The sequence below is a fragment of the Suncus etruscus genome, chromosome 16 (genome assembly GCF_024139225.1).
Source record: "Suncus etruscus isolate mSunEtr1 chromosome 16, mSunEtr1.pri.cur, whole genome shotgun sequence".
Lineage (NCBI taxonomy): Eukaryota > Metazoa > Chordata > Mammalia > Eulipotyphla > Soricidae > Suncus > Suncus etruscus.
In genome coordinates this window covers 76,806,999-76,832,117 of record NC_064863.1, presented here as the reverse complement: position 1 = coordinate 76,832,117, position 25,119 = coordinate 76,806,999, and the positions used below count along the sequence as shown (strand labels likewise).

Below are 25,119 nucleotides of genomic sequence, written 5' to 3'. Positions count from 1 at the left end.
AGTGATTTTTTCCCTTCACTGTGAACACTCACAAATCTTAATATCTATGATACTTGCAGAACCTCAGAAAAAGAAACACAGTTATAAGCAAAGGTAGGCTCTGTCTGATAAAAGTGAGCCAGGTCTCCAGTTGTCATTCTTCCAGCTGAGTAAAAGCTGTTCTTGGTCCCTCCTAACAGACACGTGAGTTCACAAGTGTTCCCCAAAATACATAGGACAGTATCAGGCTCAATATTTGCTAAGAAGATTGTTTTTGTAATATGCTAATTATCTTCTTGGTTCACAGGCTAGAAAGCATGAAGACGGTGTTGTTTTTCCTCTACATGTTGGGAAGTGTGGCTGCAATCCCGGTAGGCGTTTTTTCTTTGGTGACTACAGCTCTCCTACATGCTCTCCTCTTTTACAATGGTTCTCATGTGTTTTATGTTTTGTTTTTGTTTGTTTAGCTTAAGCAGGGAGGAAGTAGATGAATAGAAAATTTGAGATATCTTACTTTTTGAAAAAAGTGTATTTCAGAGCTACCGTGTTCTACAAGATGTAATAAAGAGCTTTAAGTGTTGAACAGAAAAGTGTTCCGCCAGAAAATATTCTAAGTACCGAAGAGAGTGGATGAAATAAACTTTCCTGTGGATGCTTATCACATTAGCATAATAAAGCTAGGACAATGGTATGAGAAATAGCAAACTTCATATTGTCCAGTAGCATTTTCTTCAAGATCAAACAGGCTGACTGAGAAATTCTTAGTCTGTAATAACACAGGGGCCAATCTGTGAAGGATGGAGATTGTCTCCCAACCAGTCTGCAGTGAGATGTTTCAACAACTCTACTGAAAACAGACAGGACTAAGGCATCTTTTTCTTTAATATCTAATGTACTGACCACTGCTTCACTTCATACAGCAATAAATCATCACAAATTATGTCATATAAGATAATGTCAGCAGCTTCCAAATAACCTGAGAGTTTAACAAAGTTTGGAACTGTAGTGCAAAGAATCCTTTGGATGTTTCCCAAATGATTTATATACATCCTTTATCAAATAAAAAGATTAGGTTTTTTTTTCTCCTTTTTCTTCTTCATTACATGGAGAATCAAATCTCTTTATATTTTTTAAATTTTATTTACTTTGATTTTAGTTTGGGACCATACTGAAAAGTGATTCTGGACTTACTCCTGGCTTTCTGTTCAGAGATCTGCCTTGGAAAGGCTCAGGAGACCATAGGGGTGCAAAGAATGAATCTAAGTCAACTGTATGCAAAACAAGCACATTACCCACTGTCCCATTTCTCAAGCCCTAATTTTTAATTTTATCGAAGTGACATTTCATTAAATTTTTATATAGACTTTAGGTATACATCATTATAATCAGTGCCTGTATATAATATATTAAGTTCATCTTAAAAGTCAATTTTGAAAGCTGGAGAGATATCACAAGATTTAAGGCACTTGCCTTGGTTGTAGCCAACCCTGCCTCATGCTGCATATGTCAATACTTGAGCATAGAGGCAGGAATATCCCTAAGCAAAGCACAGTGTGCCCCAACCACCTCCTGTTTCAATAAAATTAAGTCAATAATCAAAATAAAATTCCAATTCTGTTCTTCATCACACAATTGACTCTTATTCTAAGAACCCATGCCTCTACCTTCCCTTCTGATACCATTTATTTGGTCTTATAGCCAAAATACATTGTTGTTGTGCATCCCATAATTTCTATTTCTTTATGTACCACAAATTAGTGAAACCATAAGGAGGCTATCTTTTTATATGTGCTTTTTTCCACTCTATAAGAATAATGACCTAAGTCTTTATGTTGCTGCAAAAGGTAAGATTCTGTCCTTTTTATAAATAGCTAAGTAGCATTCCATTGTGTAGGCATACCTCAAGTTCTCCATTGAAAAATCTGGGGGATTCAAGAATTGTTTGTTTACTGAGGATGGGCCATACCTGGCACTATTCAGGGCTTACTCCTAGCTCTATACTCAGGAATCACTGCTGGTAGTGTTCTAGGGACCATATCTATATATGAACATATCAATATAAAAGCCAAGACAAGAACCCTGATCAGCCATATGTAAGGCAGGTAAGTGCCTTATCCACTATACTATTTCTCTACACATCCCCAATTATTTGTTATTGGGTGCTTATTTGTTTAAATTCTTGGCTATTTTATTCTTTTCTCACTAAAAAAAAAATAGAGCTAATAGAGTAGGAAGCTAGAAGTTTAAGATAAAACTGCCAGCAAATTTTATTCCTTCTTATATTTTTCTTCTAACTTACTTTTTGGGTTTTATATGTTTTTGTTTGGGGGCCAAACTCAACCCACTGGCAATCAGGGTTCACTCCTGGTTCTGTGCTCAGGAATAACTCCTGGGAGAACTTGGGGGACAATACAGGTGCCAGGAATTAAATCAAGGTTGGCCATGTATCAAGCAAGGTTCCTGCCTGCTGTACTATCACTCCAGGTCCCTCAATTCAATTTTTATTGGGGTAAAATCTCAGCTTTAAATCCACAGAGCAATTTTTATCTCTTTTTCCTTCTCTCCCTTCCTCTCAGTATCTTTTTTAAATTTGTGTTGTAAGTTAGGTGACATGGTACAATATTGTTAACATTTATGGTATTAATGTAAAACATTATTGAACCTTCACCACCACCAAAGAGCTCATAACCACCCACCACTGTCTGTAGATCACTCCTAAGATTCTGTCCTTGTTTTTGTATAGCTAATTTTTTTTTTTTGGTTTTTGGGCCACACCCGGCGGTGCTCAGGGTTTACTCCTGACTGTCTGCTCAGAAATAGCTCCTGGCAGGCACGGGGGACCATATGGGACACCGGGATTCGAACCAACCAACCACCTTTGGTCCTGGATCGGCTGCTTGCAAGGCAAACACCGCTGTGCTATCTCTCCGGGCCCGGAATAGCTAATTTCTAATTGACAAATTAGTCAATTCTAATTGACAAATTCAGATACCACACAGATACAATTCCCAGACCAAGCAGTTCTTAGAAAACGGAATTTATAAACACAACCAAAAATCCTGTTTAAGTAGTGTGGCTTTCCAAGGACAATATACCAAGTCCACTGCAATTATATAATTATATAATTGAGAGATGTACTCTGCATGGAAAGGAACTCCACAAAAGTATTGTTTTCTTCTGAAATGCATTTTGGTCCAGCAGTTTTTGCTACTATGTAAACAAGCTTCAAAAGTGACTTTGACCAACACTTGCACAAATTGCTGTTTCATTTTGAGGAAAAAATTTCACCAGTCAAATATTAGAAAACCAGTCAAATATTAGAAAACCAGCCAAATTAGAGACCCAGCAAAATATGAGAAAACTGGGGCTACTGACCCCCATTTCTTTCTTTTTCTTTTTTTCCTTCTTTGAATTTTATTTATATTTATAGCTTCTAGACAGGGGCTCCCACCAGCTTTTTTTTTTTAACAGAACCATAGAACTTGAATCATCTTGTTCTTCCTCATAGTTCTATGTCTTCCTATGAATTGAGAAAAAATAAAGTGAATGAGACCCAGGGGCCAAGTGATCCTAGGAGCATTGTGTGGAAATAAAAAAATGGTCAAAGCTATATATCCAAACCAAAGTCAATGACAATAGAATCAAGAACGCAAACTATAACAAGCTATACACAAAAGGGACCTGTTATACTAGCAGTCCAGGGGGCTAAGAATGGAAGTATGAAATGCATGCTTGGAACTATGGTGGAGGGAGGACAACACTGGTTGTTTGAATGGCCCCAATTCACTGTCACTATATACCTTAAATATAACTGTGAAAGATTTATAATTCACACTGGTCTCAATAAAAATTTTAAAAAAAAAACCTGGGGCTACAGAAATAGTACAAAGGATAGAGCATTTGCCTTACATGTGACTAATTCGGGTTCAATACCAGGCATCCCATATGGTCGGGCAAGCATGCAATAATTCCTAACTGCAGAGCCAGGAACCCCTGTGTACCTCTGACTGCAGTCCAAAAACCATTTAAAAGAAAAGAAAACTAGGAGTGGTATAGCTGGATCGTATGGGAGCTCGATTTCCAGTTTTTGGAGGAATCTCCATATTGCTTTCCATAAAGGTAGAACTAGACGGAATGGCTAAAGAAACTGTGCTACATATACACGATGGAATATTATGCAGTTGTCAGGAGAGATGAAGTCATGAAATTTTCCTATACATGGATGTACACGGAATCTATTATGCTGAGTGAAATAAGTCAGAGAGAGAGAGAGAGAGAGAGAGAGAGAGAGAGAGAGAGAGAGAGAAAATGCAGAATGGTCTCACTCATCTATGGGTTTTAAGAAAAATGAAAGACATTCTTGCAATAATAATTTTCAGACACAAAAGAGAAAAGAGCTGGAAGTTCCAGCTCACCTCAGGAAGCTCACCACAAAGAGTGATGAGTTTAGTTAGAGAAATAACTACATTTTGAACTGTCCTAATAATGAGAATGTATGAGGGAAATGGAGAGCCTGTTTAGAGTACAGGTGGGGGTCAGGGGGGGAGGAGGGAGACTTGGGACATTGGTGATGGGAATGTTGCACTGGTGATGGGTGATGTTCTTTACATGACTGAAACCCAAACACAATCATGTATGTAATCAAGGTGTTTAAATAAAAAAAAATAAAAGAAAAAGAAAAGAAAAGAAAACTAAACATATTTTTATAAAATCTATCATTTTGAAATTTTTTATTATTTTCCCTCCTGCCTGAATTCTCACAAAATAACTGGGTTCTTTGTGGTTAAGAAATTCCACAGAGGGCTTAATATATTCCCATCGGTTTAACTCTGCTTCCACTTATTTGGAGAGTGCTATTTCCTCCTTGAAGATGCCTTTAGTCTCAATGTCATTGTGTGTTTTACCTATGTGTTGTTCTATATACCTTATGGTTTCAGGTCTGATGTTGAGGTCTCTAATCCATTTGAATTTCATCTTCATAAATGGTGTTAGCTGGGGGTCTGAGTTCACTTTTTTGCAAGTGGCTAATCAGTTGTGCCAACACCACTTGTTGCAGAGGCTTTCCTTGCTCCGTTTAGGATTTCTTGCCCCTTTATCAAAAATTAAGTGATTGTATGTTTGGGGAACATTCTCTGAATACTTAAGCCTATTCCACAAATCTGAGGATCTGTCTTTATTCCAATACTATGCTATTTTGATAACTATTGCTCTGTAATACAGTTTAAAATTGGGGAAAGTAATGCCTCCCATATTCCTTTTCCCAAGAATTGCTTTAGCTATTCAAGGGTGTTTATTGCTCCAAATGAATTTCAGAAGTGTTTGATCCACTTCTTTAAAGAATGTCATGGGTATCTTTAGAGGGATCGCATAGCATGGAGGTAAAGCATTTGCCTTGCATGCAGAAAGAAGGTTTGTTCAAATCGCAGCATCCCTGAGCCTGCCAGGAGCAATTTCTGAGTGTAGAGCCAGGAGTAACCCCTGAGTGCTGCCAGGTGTGACCCAAAAACAAAACAAAAAAAATTGTACAATGCTTTTGGGAGTATTGCCATTTTAATGATGTTAATCCTGCCAATCCATTTCCTCGTATTCTCTCTTATTTCTTGAAGCAGGATTTTATAGTTTTCTTTGTATAGGTCCTTCATGTGTTTAGTCAAGTTGACTCAAAGACATTTGAGGGGCCGGGCGGTGGCGCTAGAGGTAAGGTGCCTGCCTTGCCTGCGCTAGCCTAGGACGGACCGCGGTTCGATCCCCCGGTGTCCCATATGGTCCCCCAAGCCAGGAGCGACTTCTGAGCGCATAGCCAGGAGTAACCCCTGAGCGTCACCGGGTGTGGCCCAAAAACCAAAAAAAAAAAAAAAAAAAGACATTTGAGCTTGTGTAACACTAATGCAAATGGAGTTGTTTTCTTAATGTCTATTTCTTCTCTATCATTATTGGGGTATAAAAAGGCCATTGATTTTTGTGTGTTAATTTTGTAGCCTACCACATTGCTATATGAGTCTATTGTTTCTAGAAGCTTTTTGGTAGAGTCTTTAGGGTTTTCTAAATATAGAATCAGAATTAAACAGATGGGAATATATTAAGCTGAGAAGCATCTGCACCTCAAAGGAAATAGTGCCTAGGATACAAGAACCACCCACTGAATGGAAGAAATCATTCATCCAATACCCATTAGATGAGGATATAATATCCAAAATATACAAGGAACTGACAAACCTTCACAAGAAAAAACATCTAATCCCATCAAAAAATAAGGAGAAGAAATGAAAAGACAATTTCTCAAAGAAGAAATACAAATGGCCAAAAGACACGTGAAAAAATGCTCCACGTCACTAATCATCAGGGAGGTACAAATTAAAACAATGATGAGGTAACATCTCACACCACAGAGAATAGCAAATATCACAAAGAACAAGAACAATCAGTGCTGGAGGGGATGTGGAGAGAAAGGAACTCTCATTCACTGCTGGTAGGAATGCCGTCTAGTCCTGCCTTTATGGAAAACAATATGGAAATTGCTCAAAAAACTAGAAATTGAGCTCCCATATGATCTAGCTTTGCCACTCCTAAGGATATAACCTAGGAACACAAAAATACAATTCAAAAATTTCTTCCTGCAATATTCATTGCAGTGCTATTTACAATAACCAGAAACAACCAAGATGCCCTTTAACAGATAAATGGCTAAAGAAACGGTGGTACATATACACAATGGAATATTAGGCAGCCATCATGAGAGATGAAGTCATGAAAATTTTTTATACATGAAAGTACATGGACTCTATTATGCTGAGTGAAATAAGTAGAAGGAGAGAGATAGACACAGAAAAGTATCACTCATCTATGGGTTTTAAGAAAAATAAAAGACATCTTTTGTAATAATTCTCAGAGACAATAGAGGTGAGGGCTGGAAGGTCCCAGCTCACAATATGAAGCTCACCACAAAGAGTGGTGAGTGCAGTTAGAGAAATAACTACACTGAAAACTATCATAACAATTGAATGAATGAGGGAATTTGAAAGCCTGTTTCAAATTTCAGGCAGGGTGGGGGGTAGGGAGGTGGGATATTTGGGGCTTTGGTGATGGGAATGACGCACTGGTGAAGGGGGGGTGTTCTTTATACGACTGAAATTCAGCTACAACAACAATTGTATAAATTGTATAAATAAAGATGTTAATTAAAAGAAAACTAAAAAAAGAAAAAAGAAAGAAATTCCAAAGAGGGGCCAGAGCGGTGGTGCAAGCGGTAAGGTGTCTGCCTTGCCTGTGCTAGCCTAGGACAGACCGCGATTCGATCCCAGGGCATCCCATATGGTCCCCCAAGCCAGGAGCAATTTCTGAGCGCATAACCAGGACTAATCCCTGAGCATCACCAGGTGTGGCCCAAACTGTCCCTCAAAAAGAAATTCCACAGAGATTTTTAGAGTTTTAGAATTAGAAATGAAGTCATTATATAAAGCAAGAATTCATAAAGTTTATAAAATTCTGAAGAAGATGGTTACTATGTTTTCTGATCATTTTCCTGTTTGGGATAAGGACATGGGAAAAATGGATCATAGATATGGCAATTCTGTTAATCAACCCCCCCGGTCTCCTTTGTTAGTTGCAATCCCTTTTTACCTATTTAAAATGCCCCCTTCAGAAACGTTTTCCATGTCTAATTATACCACTAAGTGGAAAATGGTAAGAATCAAGAAAGGGTCTATAAGGTTAAGTTTAGAGTTAGAGTGACAGTTAATGTGAGTGCTAAGGTTATGGTTGAGGTGTTACAATAGGCTTTAGGGTATAGTTAGTGTTTGGATTAAGATTTTAGGGTTAGATTTAGATTTAAGTGTTAGGGTTATAATGGTTTAGTAGGGATTTTTAATTTTTTATTTAATCACCATGTTTACAGGACCTTTTTTATGATCTTTGTTTTAGGTAAAATAAGGTGTAACCTAACAACTGCCCCTTCTTTGTACTTAAAATGTTGAGAGGGGGATATAAATTATGTTCTATTATTTTCTGCAAGGGGCAGGAACCCCAGATCACAAAAGTGGATGTTATTTTTAATAAAAAATAAAAAGACAGATCACTCAGGCTATCCAGAGTAGGTCTCATCCAGTTTTACAAGTACAATCTCTGTTTGGGGTAAATCCAAGTTGTAAACAAGCATACAAAGGAACCAGGGATAATCTTTATTTTAGGTAAATAAGGTATAACTTGACAATTTTTTGGCACTGTATATGATCTCCCAACCCTACTAGATATGATCCCTGAAAACAGAGCCAGGAGTAATTCCTATCACCAGATGTACCCCCTGTGATTATATTCTGAGTACTTTATAGTATCTTTAGAAAACAGAGATTATAACTTCAACATTATTGTAGATTATACTTCAGCATTTAAGAATCTAGAAAATAACTTTTATTTAACCATTTTAATAAAGTATTAGTATTTACAATACTGTTCATTATACTTTTCATACAAACATCACTCCAAGCACACCATCATCAGAGTCTGCTTCCGTCCATCAGTGTCCCACTGTCCCTCTGTCATTGTCCCATCCATCCACTCCTTCATAAGCTCAGTTCTATAAACAAAATCTCCAGTGCTGATTACTTTAGTCATTTGTTGTTCTCTTACTACATTTCTTTTTATCCTATGTGTGAGGAAGATCTTTTTATTTCTTATGGAGATGGTAAGACTTTGACACATACAGATGAATAAAGCTAAGCTTCTGAAATTCCACAAAATTGTAAACCGATGATAAGTTTGATAGTAAAGCATGTTTTCAAAATTATATCTCTACATAGTATAAATAATCCTATGATAATATACTTAAAATGTTGCATGAAATAGAGAAATCCTACAAATATACAATTTTGTAAAAGTGAGAAGAGAATTAAGAAAAAATTTTTGTTATTGTGGGATCACACTAGTTCTGCACTCAGGAATCACTCATGGTGGGTTCAGGGGACCATATGGAATGCTAGGGATCAAACACAGGTCAGGGAAGCAAGGGAAGCTCCTTACCTGCTGTACTAGCTCTCTAAGTAGGAAAAAGTTAATATAAAATCTGAATAGGCCTATAAAAGTTTAAAGTGTATTATATCCATAAAAGGTAATAATGATCTTACGTTAGAAAATACGGTTATGGGTTATGAATAAGTATGTGCATAATAAGTGATCATAATAAAAATTTCTAGACAATACTTTTCATCAAATCTTTCCATGTTAATCAAGTATATTACCATCATAAAATGATTCAATAAGAAAATACCAGAAATATTAAATATTAATGCCTAGACATGAATAATATGAACCAGTTTTGCTTTGTTTTTGTTTTTTAGACAAATGCAAGATTCCTATCTAATAATTTCAAGCCTACTGCTGACTCCTTGAGTTCTGCCCCACAAGATAAAAATTTGGGAATACCTACTAGCACTGAGACTGCCATTTTAAATGGTGAATATGAAGAAAATGAAAAGGAAACCTCTGTATCCCTAGAAGACCATTCTAAGGTAAAACTAGCATGGTTATACTAATATTATTTCTTAGTTTTCGAAGGTCTTAATATCAAAGCATGATCAAATAAATGACATAATGCTAATTTCAACTTTAGTCTTCAAAAAACGTTTTAATATGATAATCACACAACTGTCTGCTATTATAGAATTGTGATAATTAGTGAGTTTTATTTCTATGACCAAGGAGCTGTATAATTGTTTCACTGTTTCACCAAATCAAATTCTAATTAAATTTGTAGCTATGAGAACAGTACAAATCAGATATCATGATATATGGAGAAAAAATGAATATTAAATTAAATGAATATGATGAGTTATAAATATGGTATAAATAATACTGAGTCACTTATTACAAAACTAACATTTTTCTTTTATTGGTGAAAACATTTTAATATTAAAGTCAAAGGAAGAGAGTGACAACGCAGAAGATCAGGACTCAAGCAACAGCCATGGATTGATATCAGAGGATCTCAAGGAAAGTGACAGTGACTTGAGTGAGAATTTGGAAGATGCACCAACTGAAGGTACTCTGGACCTCAAAGATGTGAGTGAGCTTCAAAAGAAAGAACTCCCAGAGAACACTGATGTTCTTGCTCCTGATTTTACTTCTGCAGTCGATTCTGTCCAACATGAGAGCATGACAAATGCAGAGAAAGATCAAGACCAACCAGTAAGTGACCTACATACTCATGTGAACAAGAACAGCAAACAGAGCCAAGACTTAAGTGAGCCAGGAAATCAAGAACAGGGTCCAAGGAGTTCTAGTGAAGAAAAGAAAGAAGAAAAAGACTCAGTTGAGGTTGATGTAAATCATGATGACCAAGAAAAGAAAAGTGAGTTTCCCAGGAAGCTTTCTAGTATTCACCAGGATGAAGACAGTACTCAATCTGCTATTTTGGAAGAGTCTGAGCAACCAACTCAAGTGAGCAAGATGCAAAAGAATGAAGATGAGCAAGATAACGTAGGACCTGAAGAAGATCAGTCTGATACAGAAATGGAAGAAGAAACTTCATCAAAAATTCAAAAGCACCAGCCAGATTCGGAATGGCTGGACCATGAGGAAAAGTCTAGCCCTGAGGTTATGAGTAACCAGCAAGAGATGGAGAAAAAGACTGTTTCTGAATCTTTGTTCGTCAAGCCTACCAAAGAGGTTGACACAAGAACCAGAAACCATGAGGCTGAAAATGATGAGGATGGTGATGATGATGATAATGATGATGATGATGATGATGATGAACACAGGCATAGTGCCAATGATGATGATTCCACCCCAAGCCAGGCCTCCCTGCAGAGTGAAAGCTCTAAGTCCATTGACTACCACCTCAAAAATGAAGAACAGATAGACAGAGCACATGAGGAGAATGCTGACGCCAGTGAGCCTAGAGAACACCAAGAGGTAAGATGATTTATACTAATACTTGTCCAATTATGTAGTTAGCTTTATCAAAAAAGCAGCCACGATGGCTGTAATATATAGCATATGATTGAAGTTAACAACTTTGTGTTACGTATTTGAAAGAATAGTTCCTAAAAGTCCTCCTCACAGGGGTGGGGGAAATGTTCTTTATATAGTGTTGGATAATGTGCTCACTTCGGCAGCACATATACTATATAATGTTGGATATTATCTGAAATTTATGTGGTAAATATTTTGCAATATATACAAGAATTGATATCATTATGTTGTATACGTGAAAATCACATATACCTTTATATGTCTATCTGTCAATGATACCTGAATTATAACAAATTGAAAAAGAATTTTTAATATCATGACTTTTCACTGCACTGTGGCTTTTGAATATCTCTATGAATATTCTACTAAAATATAATACAATTATTTATGTTACCTCCATCTCTATCATTAGGCTGAAAATGTTAGTTTTGTCTGGGTTTTTCTAGAAAACAGCCCTGGATATTAGTGCATACAGTAGAATAAATTTGGGAAACAAAGAGAAGAGAGAAAGTGACAGAGAAAAAAAAGAAACAAATAAATGTGTGTCATTAAATGTAAAACATCTTTCTCTAAAAAAAAAATCTTCCTCTGATTTGGACAATGGAAGATCTAGAATATTTAAATTAGAGGAGCAGTAGATCCCTAGCATTTCCAGTGAAGCAGACACTGCAGTTGAGATTTCCTGGTACTAACTATAAACTAATAATGAATGGTAAACACTGACAGATTTAAGGGTTTAAAACTGACAGGTATAAGGAACAGGAGACAAAGACAATTCTGATGCCTTAAGAGGGGTACAGTGATAGTCAAGTCCTCTGATTTATTAGATCCAGCACTATGTATAGAGTTAGTTATAAATATTAAGAAAATAAGAGTTTGCCTATCATTTTATGATACAAACTCATCCCAAAGTGATCAGCAAATGTAGGGGTAGGAGTAGGAAGGAGACACACTCGTTGGGTATTTAATTATCTGAAACAAAGCCTGGAAGTCATTCACCAAAAAGATGAGATACAGATTTTAGGGAGCAGTATGAGCAGTATTCTCCATCACTGACTTCTATTTTCTTATGCTTTAAAAATTAGCTATGAAACCTTTACCAACAAGTCCTGAGGAATTACTAATACAACCCCATCTAAATTGTGACTATTTTCTCAACACCAAAAGGGAAGTTCCAATGTTGCTTCTGACTTTAGTGGCAACATTCACATTCAGTGATTTCCAGAGACATGAGACAAATTACAGTTGGTGGAGGAAAAAAAAAAAAGGAATACTATATTCTCTAAGCTTAGCATTCCCACAGGTGTGGCTAGAGTCTTTCTTTAAGACTTAAAACCATTTGGCTATGGAAAGTTCTGTAAAGTGATGCACAATGGTCATATAAGTCCTATAGCAGCTGTCCCCTACATAGCAATAAACTTCTGCTCTTATTCTAATGAAGGTCAAAAAAGCAGAGAGTTCTCCCACTGAAGATGGAAGTTCAACTGAAGGCTATTTGAAGCCGCACAATGCTGGTGAGTGGCACCATGTTTATGACTGTCAGGAAGGATATGAAATTGGACTCTGTGAGACTAACCCAGATCCTCCTTGAGAAGTGTTCAGAACCTCCACTCTTCATTTCCTCCCAATGAAATACTGCCCTATACTGTGAATATTTTTCTATTGCCCATTTGATATACAACTAAAGGTGAATTTGTTTACAGATAAAAGCCCCCTGTGTTGATTCTACAATAGAATTCTACAATTCTACAAATTGAACTTCTCTTTCTCTAAATCCTTTAAAAGCCCCTGTGTTAATTCTACAATAGAATTCTACAATTCTACCAATTGAACTTCTCTTTCTCTAAATCCTTTGCTTCTGAGAAGTGATTCTGCCTAATTTATTCTCAAATTACTAACCATTAATAATTAAGTGTCCATGTATGATTAATGTTCAACTCTCAGTCATCCATTCCAGTCACAAACATTTTGGAGGCAGTCCTTCCCAAACAAGGAGGAGGCATGAAATGCCAGGAATCAAGCCCAAAGCCCAATGTCAACACACATGGGCTCCAGCCCTTTGATATAATCCTCCCCTACCCCATCCAGTCACATTTTGAATCTCATCACATTAAAGTTGTCGTGGTTTATTTAACTTCTCACTAATGGGCACAAAATTGTACTGTAATATGGACTTTGACTCTAACAGGAAAAGAGTTTGTCTTTTATTTTATAAGATCTTTATTTAAGCACCATGATTACAAGCATGATTGTAGTTGGGTTTCAGTCATAACAGAACACCCCCCTTCACCAGGGAAGCATTCCCACCACCAATGCCCCCCTCCCTTTTTCCCCACCCTTGCCTGTATTCGAGACAGGCATTCTACTCTCACTCATTAAGATTGTCATGATAGTTATTAGTGTCGTTATTTCCCTAACTGCATACACCACTCTTTGTGGTGAGCTTCATATTGTGAGCTGGACTTTCGAACCCTCATCTCTATTTTCTCTGGGCATTATTACAATAATGTCCTTTATTTTTCTTAAAACCCAGAGATGAGTGAGACTATTCTGTATCTATCTCTCTCCCTCTGACTTATTTCACTCAGCATAAGAGATTTCATGTACATCCATGTAGGAAAATTTCATGACTTCATCTCACTAATGGCTGCATAATATTCCATTGTGTATATGTACCACAGTTTCTTTCTTTCTTTCTTTCTTGAAGGGTATCTCGGTTGTTTCCATAATCTGCTATTGTAAATAGCACTGCAATGAATATAGGTGTGAGGAAGGAATTTTTGAATTACATTTTTGTGTTCCTAGGGTAGGTATATCCCTAGAAGTGGTATAGCTGGATAATATGGAAGCTCAATTTCCAGTGTTTTGAAGAATGTCCATATTGTTTTCCATAAAGGCTGGATGAGACAGTATTCCCACCAGAAGTGAATGAGAATTTCTTTCTCTCCACATCCCCATCAGCACTGATTGTTCTTCTTTAAGATGTGTGCCAGTCTCTGTGGCATGATATGGTACTTCATTATTTTAATTTGCATCTCCCTGGTGATTTGTGATGTGGGGCATTTATTCAGTGCTTTTGGCTATTTGTATTTCTTCTTTGAGGAAGTGTGTGTTCATTATTTCTCCCCATTTTTAATGGGGTTAGATTTTTTTCTTGTTGAGTTCTGGCAATATCTTGTATATTTTTGATATTAGCCCCTTATCTGATAGGTATTGGGTGAATAGTTTCTCCCATTCTGTGGGTGGCTTTTGTATCCTAGGCACTATTTCCTTTGAGCTGCAGAAGCTTCTCAGCTTCATATATTCCCATCTGCTTCCACTTGTTTGGAGAGTGCTGTTTCCTCCTTGAAGATGCCTTTATTCTCAATGTCATGGAGTGTTTTACTTACATGTTGTTCTATATACTTTATGGTTTCAGGTATAATATCAATGTCTTTAATCCATTTGGATTTGACCTTTTTGCATGGTATTAGATGTGAGTGTGAGTTTGCTTTTTTGAAAATGGCCAACACCATTTGTTGAAGAGGCTTTTCTTGCTCCATTTTGGATTTCTTGTCCCTTTAACAAAAATTAAGTGACTGCATGTCTGGGGAACTTCCGCTGAATACTTAGGTCTATTCCACTGATCTGAGGATCTGTCTTTATTCCAATACCATGCTGTTTTAATAACTATTACTTTATAATACAATTTAAAATTGGGGGAAAGTAATGCCTCCTATATTCCTTTTCCTAAGGATTGACTTAGCTATTCGTGGGCATTTACTGTTCCAAATAAATTTCAGGAGTGTTTGATCCTATTCTTTGAAGAATCTCTTGAGAATCTTTAGAGGGATTGCATTAAATCTGTACAATGCGTTGGGGAGTAGAGTTTGTCCTTTTAAAAATCTGCAATTAAAACCACACCACCAATCTAGACTATTATTTCAAGCAGTCTGATGCCTGAGTGTTCCCCTGAAAATGAATTCATTTGCTTCTTATGTTTTCTCAAATGTTCTCCTTTACTAATCAAACTGGAAAAACTGGCCTGAACAAAGTCAGGATTATTTACTCCAGTGATTTTTCACATGCTTCTATTCAAACTTTTTCATTAGATGTGTGCACAAACTTCCAGTGTAAGAGAGGACACACGTGCAAGGCTAACCAACAGGGGAAACCTCATTGTGTTTGTCAAGATCCAATGTCTTGCCCTCCTACAAAACTCCTTGACCAAGTGAGTATTTTACAGATTGATCTTTATAGGATGTCAAATAGAGATCTGAATGGAAATAACTTGCCACTGAATGATTCTCAACTAAACTATAAATCATGTTTAGATCATATTAAAAAGGAACAAATACTAGCCAAATCAAATAATTTCAACTGTGCCCTAAAATGGTAATAGTGATATTGACCTACAGACTCGCATTAAAATTTGAGTTTATCTATAGTTAAGCTATCATCACCATTGCTGTGATTTAGCTTTTCTTTTACCCCGGGGAGTGGGTATCAATTGGAATATAGTTGTGACTTCAGTGGCCTCACATGTCTGGCCACATCAGTGGCAGTTGTGATTCAATCAGGAAAGAACATCTGTCCAGTAAACACTTAGAAATATGCCTTTTTCGTGCCTGTTTTTCCTAGGTTTGTGGTACAGACAATCAGACATATGCTAGCTCCTGTCACCTGTTTGCTACCAAATGCAGAATGGAGGGAACCAAACGAGGACACCAGCTGCAGCTGGATTATTTTGGAGCCTGCAAATGTAAGTTCTGGAACAATCATGGGTGAGAAATCTTTGGGTGAATCTAAGCATATCTAAATAAAATATGTACATATATTTTCCCATATATACAAACAGGACAATGCTGATGTTTTGTACCCAAGTTACACATTAATATCAATTGGGAAACAAAAAGAAAAGAAAAAAGATAATAATACCAAAGCTTCAATTATAGATGAGCTAGAGACTTAACAATAGATTTTTCTTCCATTGTTTCCACTGGTATTTATTCACTTGTTTAAAAAGTAACCTAAACAATTCTAAAATGCAGCCAGGATTTATATTACCACTTTTATAATATCATCCACTTAAGAACTGAGATGATTTCTTTTTTATTTATATGTTTTATTATTATTATTATTATTATTATTATTATTTGAGCATATTGGCTTGCATATCTTTTACAATAGTATTTTAGGTACATATTAACATTGAATCAGGGGAATTCCCATCACCAAATTTTTCCTCCCTCCACCCCTGTTCCCATATCCCCTACCTAACCCCCAGGGCTGCTAGAATAAGTGGTCCCCTTTGTGCCTAGTTACTACTTAGTGATCATATATCTGTTTGGTCCTGGTACCCTCCCTTATTTCCCCCTCTATTTGAGAGGCGGAACTAGATAGTTCATGTTATGTGGTTTTGTTTGAAGAAAAGAAAAGCAATAAAATGGGGTAAAAATCAAATAAGCCGAAAATGGGCGGAGTTCTTCTAGAGACTTTCAACCTCAGTTTGAGAGAGGACAGGAAAAAAGGAATTGAAACACCACACCAATACAAAAAGAAATATCAGATAAAATATCCAGTGAGCACTACATCAATAAAGACAAGCACCACGTACTAGTCTCAGTCCTGAAATAAAACCATGCCACAGTGCAAAAAGAAAGAGAAAGATAATATAAAATTGGAGACATCAGCTTTAATATCTACACCAAAAAAGGAAGTCAAAGAAAGAAAAATAAATAAATAAATAAATAAATGGATAAATAGATAAAAAAAAAAAGATTGTTTGGTGCCTTATTTTTTTCCTGCATAGGCACAGTAAATATTGGGGGCATTAGAGAAGGAATCCCCTTGGCCAAGGAGATACAGGGTTTCTCCCCCCTTGAAGTATACTGTCATGGGATTAACTAACCAACAGGCTTATATGTATATATATTTTTTATTTAAACACCTTGATTACATACATGATTGTGTTTGGGTTTTAGTCATGTAAAGAACACCACCCATCACCAGTGCAACATTCCCATCACCAATGTCCCAAATCTCCCTCCTCCCCACCCAACCCCTGCCTGTACTCTAGACAGGCTTTCTATAGCCCTCATACATTCTCAAAATCCAACAGGTTTTTTATTAAATTATCTTCCTTTGTCCAGGATATCTCAATTGTGCTTGGATCTCCACACTGCTCTGGTGTCTCTGTAATATTTCTGGTTTCCCTCTTCTTTCAGACATTTGAGAGGAACAATCCTCTCAGTCTCCTAGATATTAGGTGAGATCATATGAGTTGCTTTGGACCGTGACATCTATGCAAAATTCATCTGCATAATGAAAGAACAGAAGTACTTAAGTACTTGGTTGTGCTTCTCTGACCTCCCTTTCCTGGGTAGAAATAGTAGAGATTCTCCACAGAGAATAGGTTTAGCAGAATATAAGATGGAGAATTAATCCTTATTTCTTTAAACCACCATGGTTTAACATTACTTATTACTAAAATATAAATGAAATCCCACCTTCACTTTTTTCTTAATCAATAGGTCTGTGTCCCATACCCTCGAAATCCCAAATCTGATTATAGTATGTAATATTCAAAACTAGGTGAACATAAAAAATAATTTTCTTAAGCTTTAAAATATGCTGGGGGGGGGCAGAGCAATAGCACAATGGATAGAGCATTTGTCTTGCACTTGGCCAAACAGGGACCAACTCAGATTTGATCCACAGTATGCATTTGCTCCCAAAGCCTGCCAGAAGAGATTTCTGAACACAGAATTAGGAGTAACACCTGAGTGCTCCTGGGTGTGGCCTCAAAACCAAACACCAATATATATATATATATAACATATATAATATAATATGTGTGTATATATATATATATTTTACTAGGGGCTAAAAAGATAGTACAGAAAGTTTTCTTGCCTTGTTTGAAGCCAGTCTGAGTCCCAAAACTATGTGTGTTTGTGAAAGAGAATAAACATTTCTTTATTTTTTAAAATAATATCTTTATTAAAGCACCATTATTACAAACATGTTTTAGTTCCCAACTTTCCACCACCAATGACCCCCCCTCCATTTCTCTTCTCCCCTACCCCCTGTATGTATTCTAGACAGGCATTCTATTTCTCTTACTCACTACCATTGTCATGATAGTTGACAGTGTTTTTAGTTGTTTCTCTAACTGCACTCACCATGCTCTTTGTAGTAAGCTTCTTAACATGGGCAGGTCATTCCAGCCCTCATCTCTATTTTCTCTGGGCATTATTAGAATAATGTCTTTTATTATATTTTTTCTTAAAACCCATAGATGAGTGAAACTATTCTGTATTTATCTCTCTCCCTCTGACTTACTTCACTCAGCATAATGGTTTCTATGTGCATCCATGTATAGAAAAATGTCATGACTTCATCTCACCTGATGGCTGCATAATATTCCATTGTATATATGTACCACAGTTCCTTTAGCCACTCATCTGTTGAAAGGCATTTTGGTTGTTTCCAGAGTCTGGCTATTGTAAATAGCGCTGCAATGAATATAGGTATGAGAAAGAATTTTTGAATTGTATTTTTATATCCCTAGGAGTGGTATAGCTGGATCATGTGGGAGCTCAATTTCCAGTGTTTTGAAGAATCTCTATATTGTTTTCCATAACAGCTGGATGAGAGAGCATTCCCACCAGCAGTGAATGAGCTTTCCTTTCTCTATATATCTTTGCCAGCACTTATTGTTTTTGTTCTTTGTGATGTGTGCCAGTTTCTGTGGCGTGAGATGTTACCTCATCATTGTTTTGATTTACATCTTCCTGTGATTAGTGATGTGGAGCATTTATTCATGTACCTTTTGGCTATTTGTATTTCTTCTTTGAGGAAGTGTGTGTTCATTATTTCTCCCATTTTTAATGGGGTTAGAGGTTTATTTTTTCTTGTTACGTTCTGTCAGTACCTTGTATATCTTAGATATTAGCTCCTTATCTGATGGGTATTGGATGAATAGTTTCTCCCATTCTGTGAGTGGCCTTTGTATTCTAGGCACTATTTCCTTCGAGTTGCAGAAGCTTCTTAGCTTCATATGGCTCCATGTGATTATCTCTGCTTCCATTTGTTTGGAGAGTGCTGTTTTTTTCCCTTGAAGATGCCTTTAGTCTCAATAACATGGAATGTTTTATCTACATATTGTTTTATCTACATATTGTTCTATATACCTATAGTTTCAGGTCTGATATCAAGGTCTTTAATTGATTTGGATTCAACCTTTGTGCATGATGTTAGCTGGAGGTCTGGGTTCACTTTTTTGCATGTGGCTGACCAGTTGTCCCAACACCATTTGTTGAAGAGGCCTTCCTTGCTTTTATTGCCCCTTTATCAAAAATTAATTAATTATATGTTTCGGAATCATTCTCTGAATACTCAAGTCTATTCCATTGATCTAAGAGTCTGTCTTTATTCCAATACCATACTGTTTTAATGACGATAGCTTTTTAATATAGTTATAGTTAAGAAAAGTGATGCCATATTCTTTTTCCTAAGAATTGCTCTAGCTATTAATGGTGTGTATTGCCCCAAATGAATTTCAGGAGTATTTGATCCACTTCTTTGAATTATGTCATGGGTATCCTTAGAGTTATTGCATTAAATCTGTGTAATGCTTTGGGGAACATTGCCATTTTAATTATGTTAATCCTTTCAATTCAAGAACAGGGTCTCACTTAGTCTCTATTTCCTTGTATCCTCTTTAAAGCAGGGTTTTGTAGTTCTCTTTGTATAGGTCATTCACCTCTTTAATTGGCGCATGGTATTTGAGTTTGTGTTGTACTAATGTGAATGGGACTTTTTTTAATATCCATTTCTTCTCTATCATTATTGGTGAAAAAGAAGGTCATTGATTTTAGTGTGTAAATTTTGTAGCCTGCCACTTTGCTATATGAATCTATTGTCTCTAGAAGCTTTTTAGTAGTCTTTAGGGTTTTCTAACTATAGTAGTACGTGATCTGCAAACAGTGAGAGCTTGACTTCTTCCTTTCCAATCTGGATGCCTTTGATATCTTTTCTTGCCTAAACTGCTGTGGCAAGAACTTCCAGCACTACGTTGAATAGGAGTAGTGAGAGAAAGAGTTCCTTTCTTGTACCAGATTTTATAGGAATGGCTTTAGTTTATCTCCATTGAGAATAATATTTTCCAATGGCCTGTGGCAGATGGCCTTGATTATATTGAGAAAAGTTCCTTCCATTTCCATCTTGATGTGAGTGTTTATCAAGAATGGGTTGTTGGACCTTATTGAATGCTTTCTCTGTATCTATTGATATGATCATATGTTTATTATTTTTCTTATTTTGATATGGTATATTATGTTGATTGATTTATGTATGTTAAACCATCCTTACATTCCTGGAATAACTTACTTGGTCGTGGTGTATGACCATCTTGATGAGGCACTGGATCCTATTTGCCAGGATTTTGTTAAGGATCTTTGCATCTGTGTTCATCAGGGATATTTGGTCTGTAGGTTTCTTTTTTGGCAGCATCTCTGTCTGGTTCTGGTATTAGGGTGATGTTAGTTGCATAAAAACTATTTGGGAGTGTTTCTGTTTGTTTAAATTCCTGAAAGAGCCTGAAAGGTATTGGTAGTAGTTCCTCTTGAAAGGTGTGAAAGAATTCATTAGTGAATCCATATAGACCAGGACTTATGTTTTGGAAAAGACTTTTTATCACCGTTTTAATTTTCTCAATAGTGATGGGTCTATTTACATATGCTAGGACTCAGTGGTCGGCAACCTTTTTTTTTCAACTGAGCCAAATCTCGCCAAAACCACGACTGAAATTTATTTTGAGAGCCACACAGGGCAAGCACTGACAGAGGCTAGGAGCAGAGTCCTGACTCCCCGAGCAGCTGCCCTGCACACAGAAGAGCCGAATTAAAAGTATAAAGAGCCACATGTGGCTCTCGAGCCGCAGGTTGCCGACCACTTTGCTAGGTCATCCTAGTAAACACTTCTAATTTCTCTTCTAATTTCTGTTTTTCTTTTAAGGCTGGTTTTGAGTCTGTAAATTTTCTGATCTCTTGTTTATCCTTGAAGCTATGTATACGTCCCTCAAACCTGAATGTGAGTCTGGCTGCCTATACCGCGTATGTTCTCTGATCCCTCCAGGAGCGATCCCTGAGCACAGATCTAGGAATAAGTCATGAACACCATCATGTGTGTACTCCCAAGAAAACCATAAATTAATAATTAAACAGATCAATCTAATCAGAACTTTTCTGAGAAGAAGCTGGCAGCTGGTAGTTTTGAAAACTTCCTAGGAAATCCTGTTCTATATCCTGGGACTCAAGTGTGATGGGGTTGGCACTGCTGAACACTGCCTTGGAATCTGGTAAAATTCCCTATTATGATACTTCTCTGTAAAGAGTGGGTAAAGTCCAAAGATTAACATCTGTTTATTCTCCACTTGGAACAGCTATTCCTGTTTGCACAGACTTTGAAGTGACTCAGTTTCCTCTAAGGATGAGGGACTGGCTCAAGAATATTCTCATGCAGCTGTATGAGCCCAACCCTGAACAAAATGGCTATCTGAACGAGAAACAGCGAAATAAAGTAAGTTATCTGCATGCCACCAGAAAGTCTTTCCCTAAGGCCTATGTAAGTGCAGTATCAGTGCAGAACTAAGGGCTGTATATTCATCTGTATATTTCCAAACACCCACTTTGCCTTCTCAGGTCTGCTTAGCAAATTTGGAGTATTGGGAGGGTAGTGGTCAATCACCATTAACATTAATAAGTTTGAGATATAACCAAACCACCAATTTCTTGCACAAAGGACAGTGGCATAAGATGGATTCTTTCTTGAACTCAAACCTAGAGCAAGTTTTGGTTGAAAAAAAGTGAACCTCAATTCAGCTTGCAGAATCAGACCCAAAAATGTCTTCCACAGAGGCAGTCTGGAGAGGGGTAGAGGGAGGGGAAGCGGGGACATTGGTGGTGGGAAATGTGCACTAGTAAAGGGTACTGTACATTCTATAACCAACACTCAATAATGAACAATTTTGTATCCACAGTGTTTAAATAAATTAATTATAATTTTATAAAAAAAAAAAAAGCAAAATAAACTTCTCTTATGATCTCCAAGGTCAAACACAGATTTCTCATATAAAGAAAATCTGAGGGCCTGGAGAGATAGTACAGCGGCATTTGCCTTGCAAGCAGCCGATCCAGGACCAAAGGTGGTTGGTTCGAATCCCGGTGTCCCATATGGTCCCCCGTGAGCTATTTCTGCAGACAGCCAGGAGTGACCCCTGAGCACTGCCGGATGTGGCCCAAAAAACCAAAAAAAAAAAAAAAAAGAAGAAGAAAAAAAAAGAAAATCTGATACTCTCAGTGTCAATAGATATAAAAGTTTAGAATCCAGAAGTTTCCAGGAGAAATGCACTTATTATATTAGACGCACCATGGATATCTGGGATCAATTTACTTGATCAAATTACTTGATGAAGAAAGAACAATGATGGGCCCGGAGAGATAGCACAGCGGCGTTTGTCTTGCAAGCAGCCGATCCAGGACCAAAGGTGGTTGGTTCAAATCCCAGTGTCCCATATGGTCCCCCGTGCCTGCCAGGAGCTATTTCTGAGCAGACAGCCAGGAGTAAGCCCTGAGCACCACCGGGTGTGGCCCAAAAACCAAAAAGAAAGAACAATAAATTCCTAAGCAAAAATTTCTACTTTCAGAAGCATATACACAAGCAAAGAGATGAAGTTTGAACAAATAAAATATATAGGCAGTCAGAACATAATATAGATAAATCAAAGAAAATACATATTTTTGGAAAGTTACGTATAAGGTGTATTGAGTGACATAAAACATGCTTTGAAAAATATAAAGGAAGGAGGGTGTGCATTTACTATGTCAGAAGTTATTTCCATATGATAAGACAAGAACTAAAAATTGCGCGTGTTGGTCATAGTTAACCTTGACAGTTGCTGTTTCTGTACATAAGGAAGACAGAGGGTGAGTAGGCAGGCTGTAATAGTGAATAGGAGGAAGGATGTGCAAGCAACAAGTATTTCAAGGCACTCTGCCGAGAAAGGGAAACTGAAATGAGGGGGTGGTGGAGGGAATGTGAATACAAGATTCCCACCTATTGATTAGAGATGGTAGAGGATATTTGTTTCAGGAAATAATCTACTAGTGAACAAAACACACACACAAGGTGTTCTTGTGTAGATAAGAAGGACTGGGTATCGACTAGAGCTGGGAAATTCCAGCCTTATAATGTTGGTAAGCATAGCTCTGGCAACAGGTAGAAATCCTATTTAGATTGCTTCCAAATGGTTAGCGGGTGAAGTCACAGATGAAGAATTTAAACACTTTTCCCAAAACTAATTTCTATCCACTCACTTTAAGAAGTTGTCACAGCACATTCTGAGTATGTTGTCTCTATGGTTAGAAACAAATGTAGGAAATTTCACTGGCAGTGTGTACATGTTAGAGTTAAGCACAGAGGCTTAACAATGGCATGTTAATGGAGGCAGAGCAGGACTTCCACTAACAATTTTGTTCACTTCATTTCAGCCCTTTCCATAAATCTTTCTCATATTTCAAGGAATGCACTGAGCATGGTTTGGTTAAAAGAGGAAATCAGAGTTCTAATTTTCTTTTAAAAATCATTTTAAGGGACCTGAGCTATTTCATACAGTTGGTAGAAGACCAACTGGGGTTCAATCTCTGGAAACCCATATGGTCCTCCAAGCTGTCAAGGAATGATCCCTGAGTACAGAACCCACGACTAATCCCTGGGCAAAGCCAAGTATGGCAAAAAAAAAATTAGTTTTTAGGTGCTGGAGAAATAGTGCAGCAGGTAATGCACTTGACTTGCATATAGCCAACCCACATTTGACCCCTCACACCCCATAAGGTCCTCTGAGCTCTACCGTGAATGATCTCTGAGCAAAAAGCTAGGAGTAAACACTGAGCTCTGTCAGGTATGCCCCCACCAAAAAAAAATAAGTAGTAAAAATAATAAAATAAAAACAAGGTTTAAAAAAATTAGCTTAGCTGTAAATCCCATGTAAAATAAGAAAGACTGTGCCGGAGAAATAGCAAAGAGATTTAGGCACATATCTTCCATGTATCTAGGTTTGACTACCTGGCACAGCATATGGTCTTATGAACATAGTCAGAGGTCACTCTGGAGCACAAAGTCAGATATCTCTCCTGATCACAGTTGTGTATGACCGAACCCCCCCTACATACACACATTTGTTAATTTTAAGGTATTTAATTTGGTTCAGCTTGTTTTCCTGTTACTGTAACTTTTTTAAATTTTAATTGATTTATTTTTTTGTTTGATTTTTTTGGGGGCGCGGGTGACACCTGGCGGTGCTCAGGAGTTACTCCTGGTTCTGTGCTCAGAAATTGTTCCTAACAGGCATGGGGGACCATATGGGATGCCGGGATTCGAACTACAATCTGCCCTGGGTCTGCTGCATGTAAGGTAAATGCCCTGCTGCTGTGCTATTATGAACCTTGTTTGATTTCCTACTGTTTATCTTCCTTCCTAATCCCAGGTCAAGAAAATTTACCTTGATGAAAAAAGACTCTTAGCTGGAGATCATTCCATTGACCTTCTTTTAAGGGACTTTAAGAAAAACTACCATATGTATGTGTATCCTGTGCACTGGCAATTTAGTGAACTTGACCAACATCCTATGGACAGGTAAAAACTCTGTTTCCCATTCGTAGGACATTTTCCAATTCTTCTCTAGAACATCAATAAGACCCAGTATTTAAATACAAATCTGCACTGAAAATAACAGAGGAATACCTCTCCCTTATTAGAGTCCTCCCTCCAAAAAGATGCCTTCATCACTTTCTTATTCCTGATCCAAAAGTTTTGACATGATCCTATTCATTCCACTTGGGTCAACTGCCCCACATGCAAAACAATCAGGTTGCAGATAAGACAGGTCTGCAGTGGGGGCTGGTGCCAAGTGATCTTGGATTCGTCCAGGCTCATCAATATTTAGCTACTGGATGCAAGATTCAAAATTACAAAGCAACAGAAGTTTATTGAGAATAGAATTCCCTATGGAGAGAGGGGTGTCAGAGAAAGCACAATGAAACAATTATTGTCTAGAGGTTCTCTTCACAATATGCAAGTTTGGATCACTGCTCTATGACTAATGATGTTGTCTGTTTCCCTTGTAATTGCCAG

At 37.2% G+C, this 25,119-nt stretch overlaps 1 protein-coding gene across 1 annotated transcript in view; it reads left to right on the top strand.

Annotated features, from left to right (window-relative positions):
- Nucleotides 1-25,119, top strand: part of SPARCL1 (SPARC like 1) — a 57,004-nt gene that overhangs the window by 23,810 nt on the left and 8,075 nt on the right. Inside the window, exons 2-9 of the mRNA XM_049789759.1 lie at nt 287-350; nt 9,312-9,482; nt 9,889-10,884; nt 12,386-12,458; nt 15,036-15,154; nt 15,565-15,685; nt 21,371-21,507; nt 24,473-24,621. Of these exons, the coding sequence (XP_049645716.1) occupies nt 297-350; nt 9,312-9,482; nt 9,889-10,884; nt 12,386-12,458; nt 15,036-15,154; nt 15,565-15,685; nt 21,371-21,507; nt 24,473-24,621 (1,820 nt within the window). The 5' untranslated portion in view covers nt 287-296. The remainder of the gene's footprint in view (nt 1-286; nt 351-9,311; nt 9,483-9,888; nt 10,885-12,385; nt 12,459-15,035; nt 15,155-15,564; nt 15,686-21,370; nt 21,508-24,472; nt 24,622-25,119) is intronic.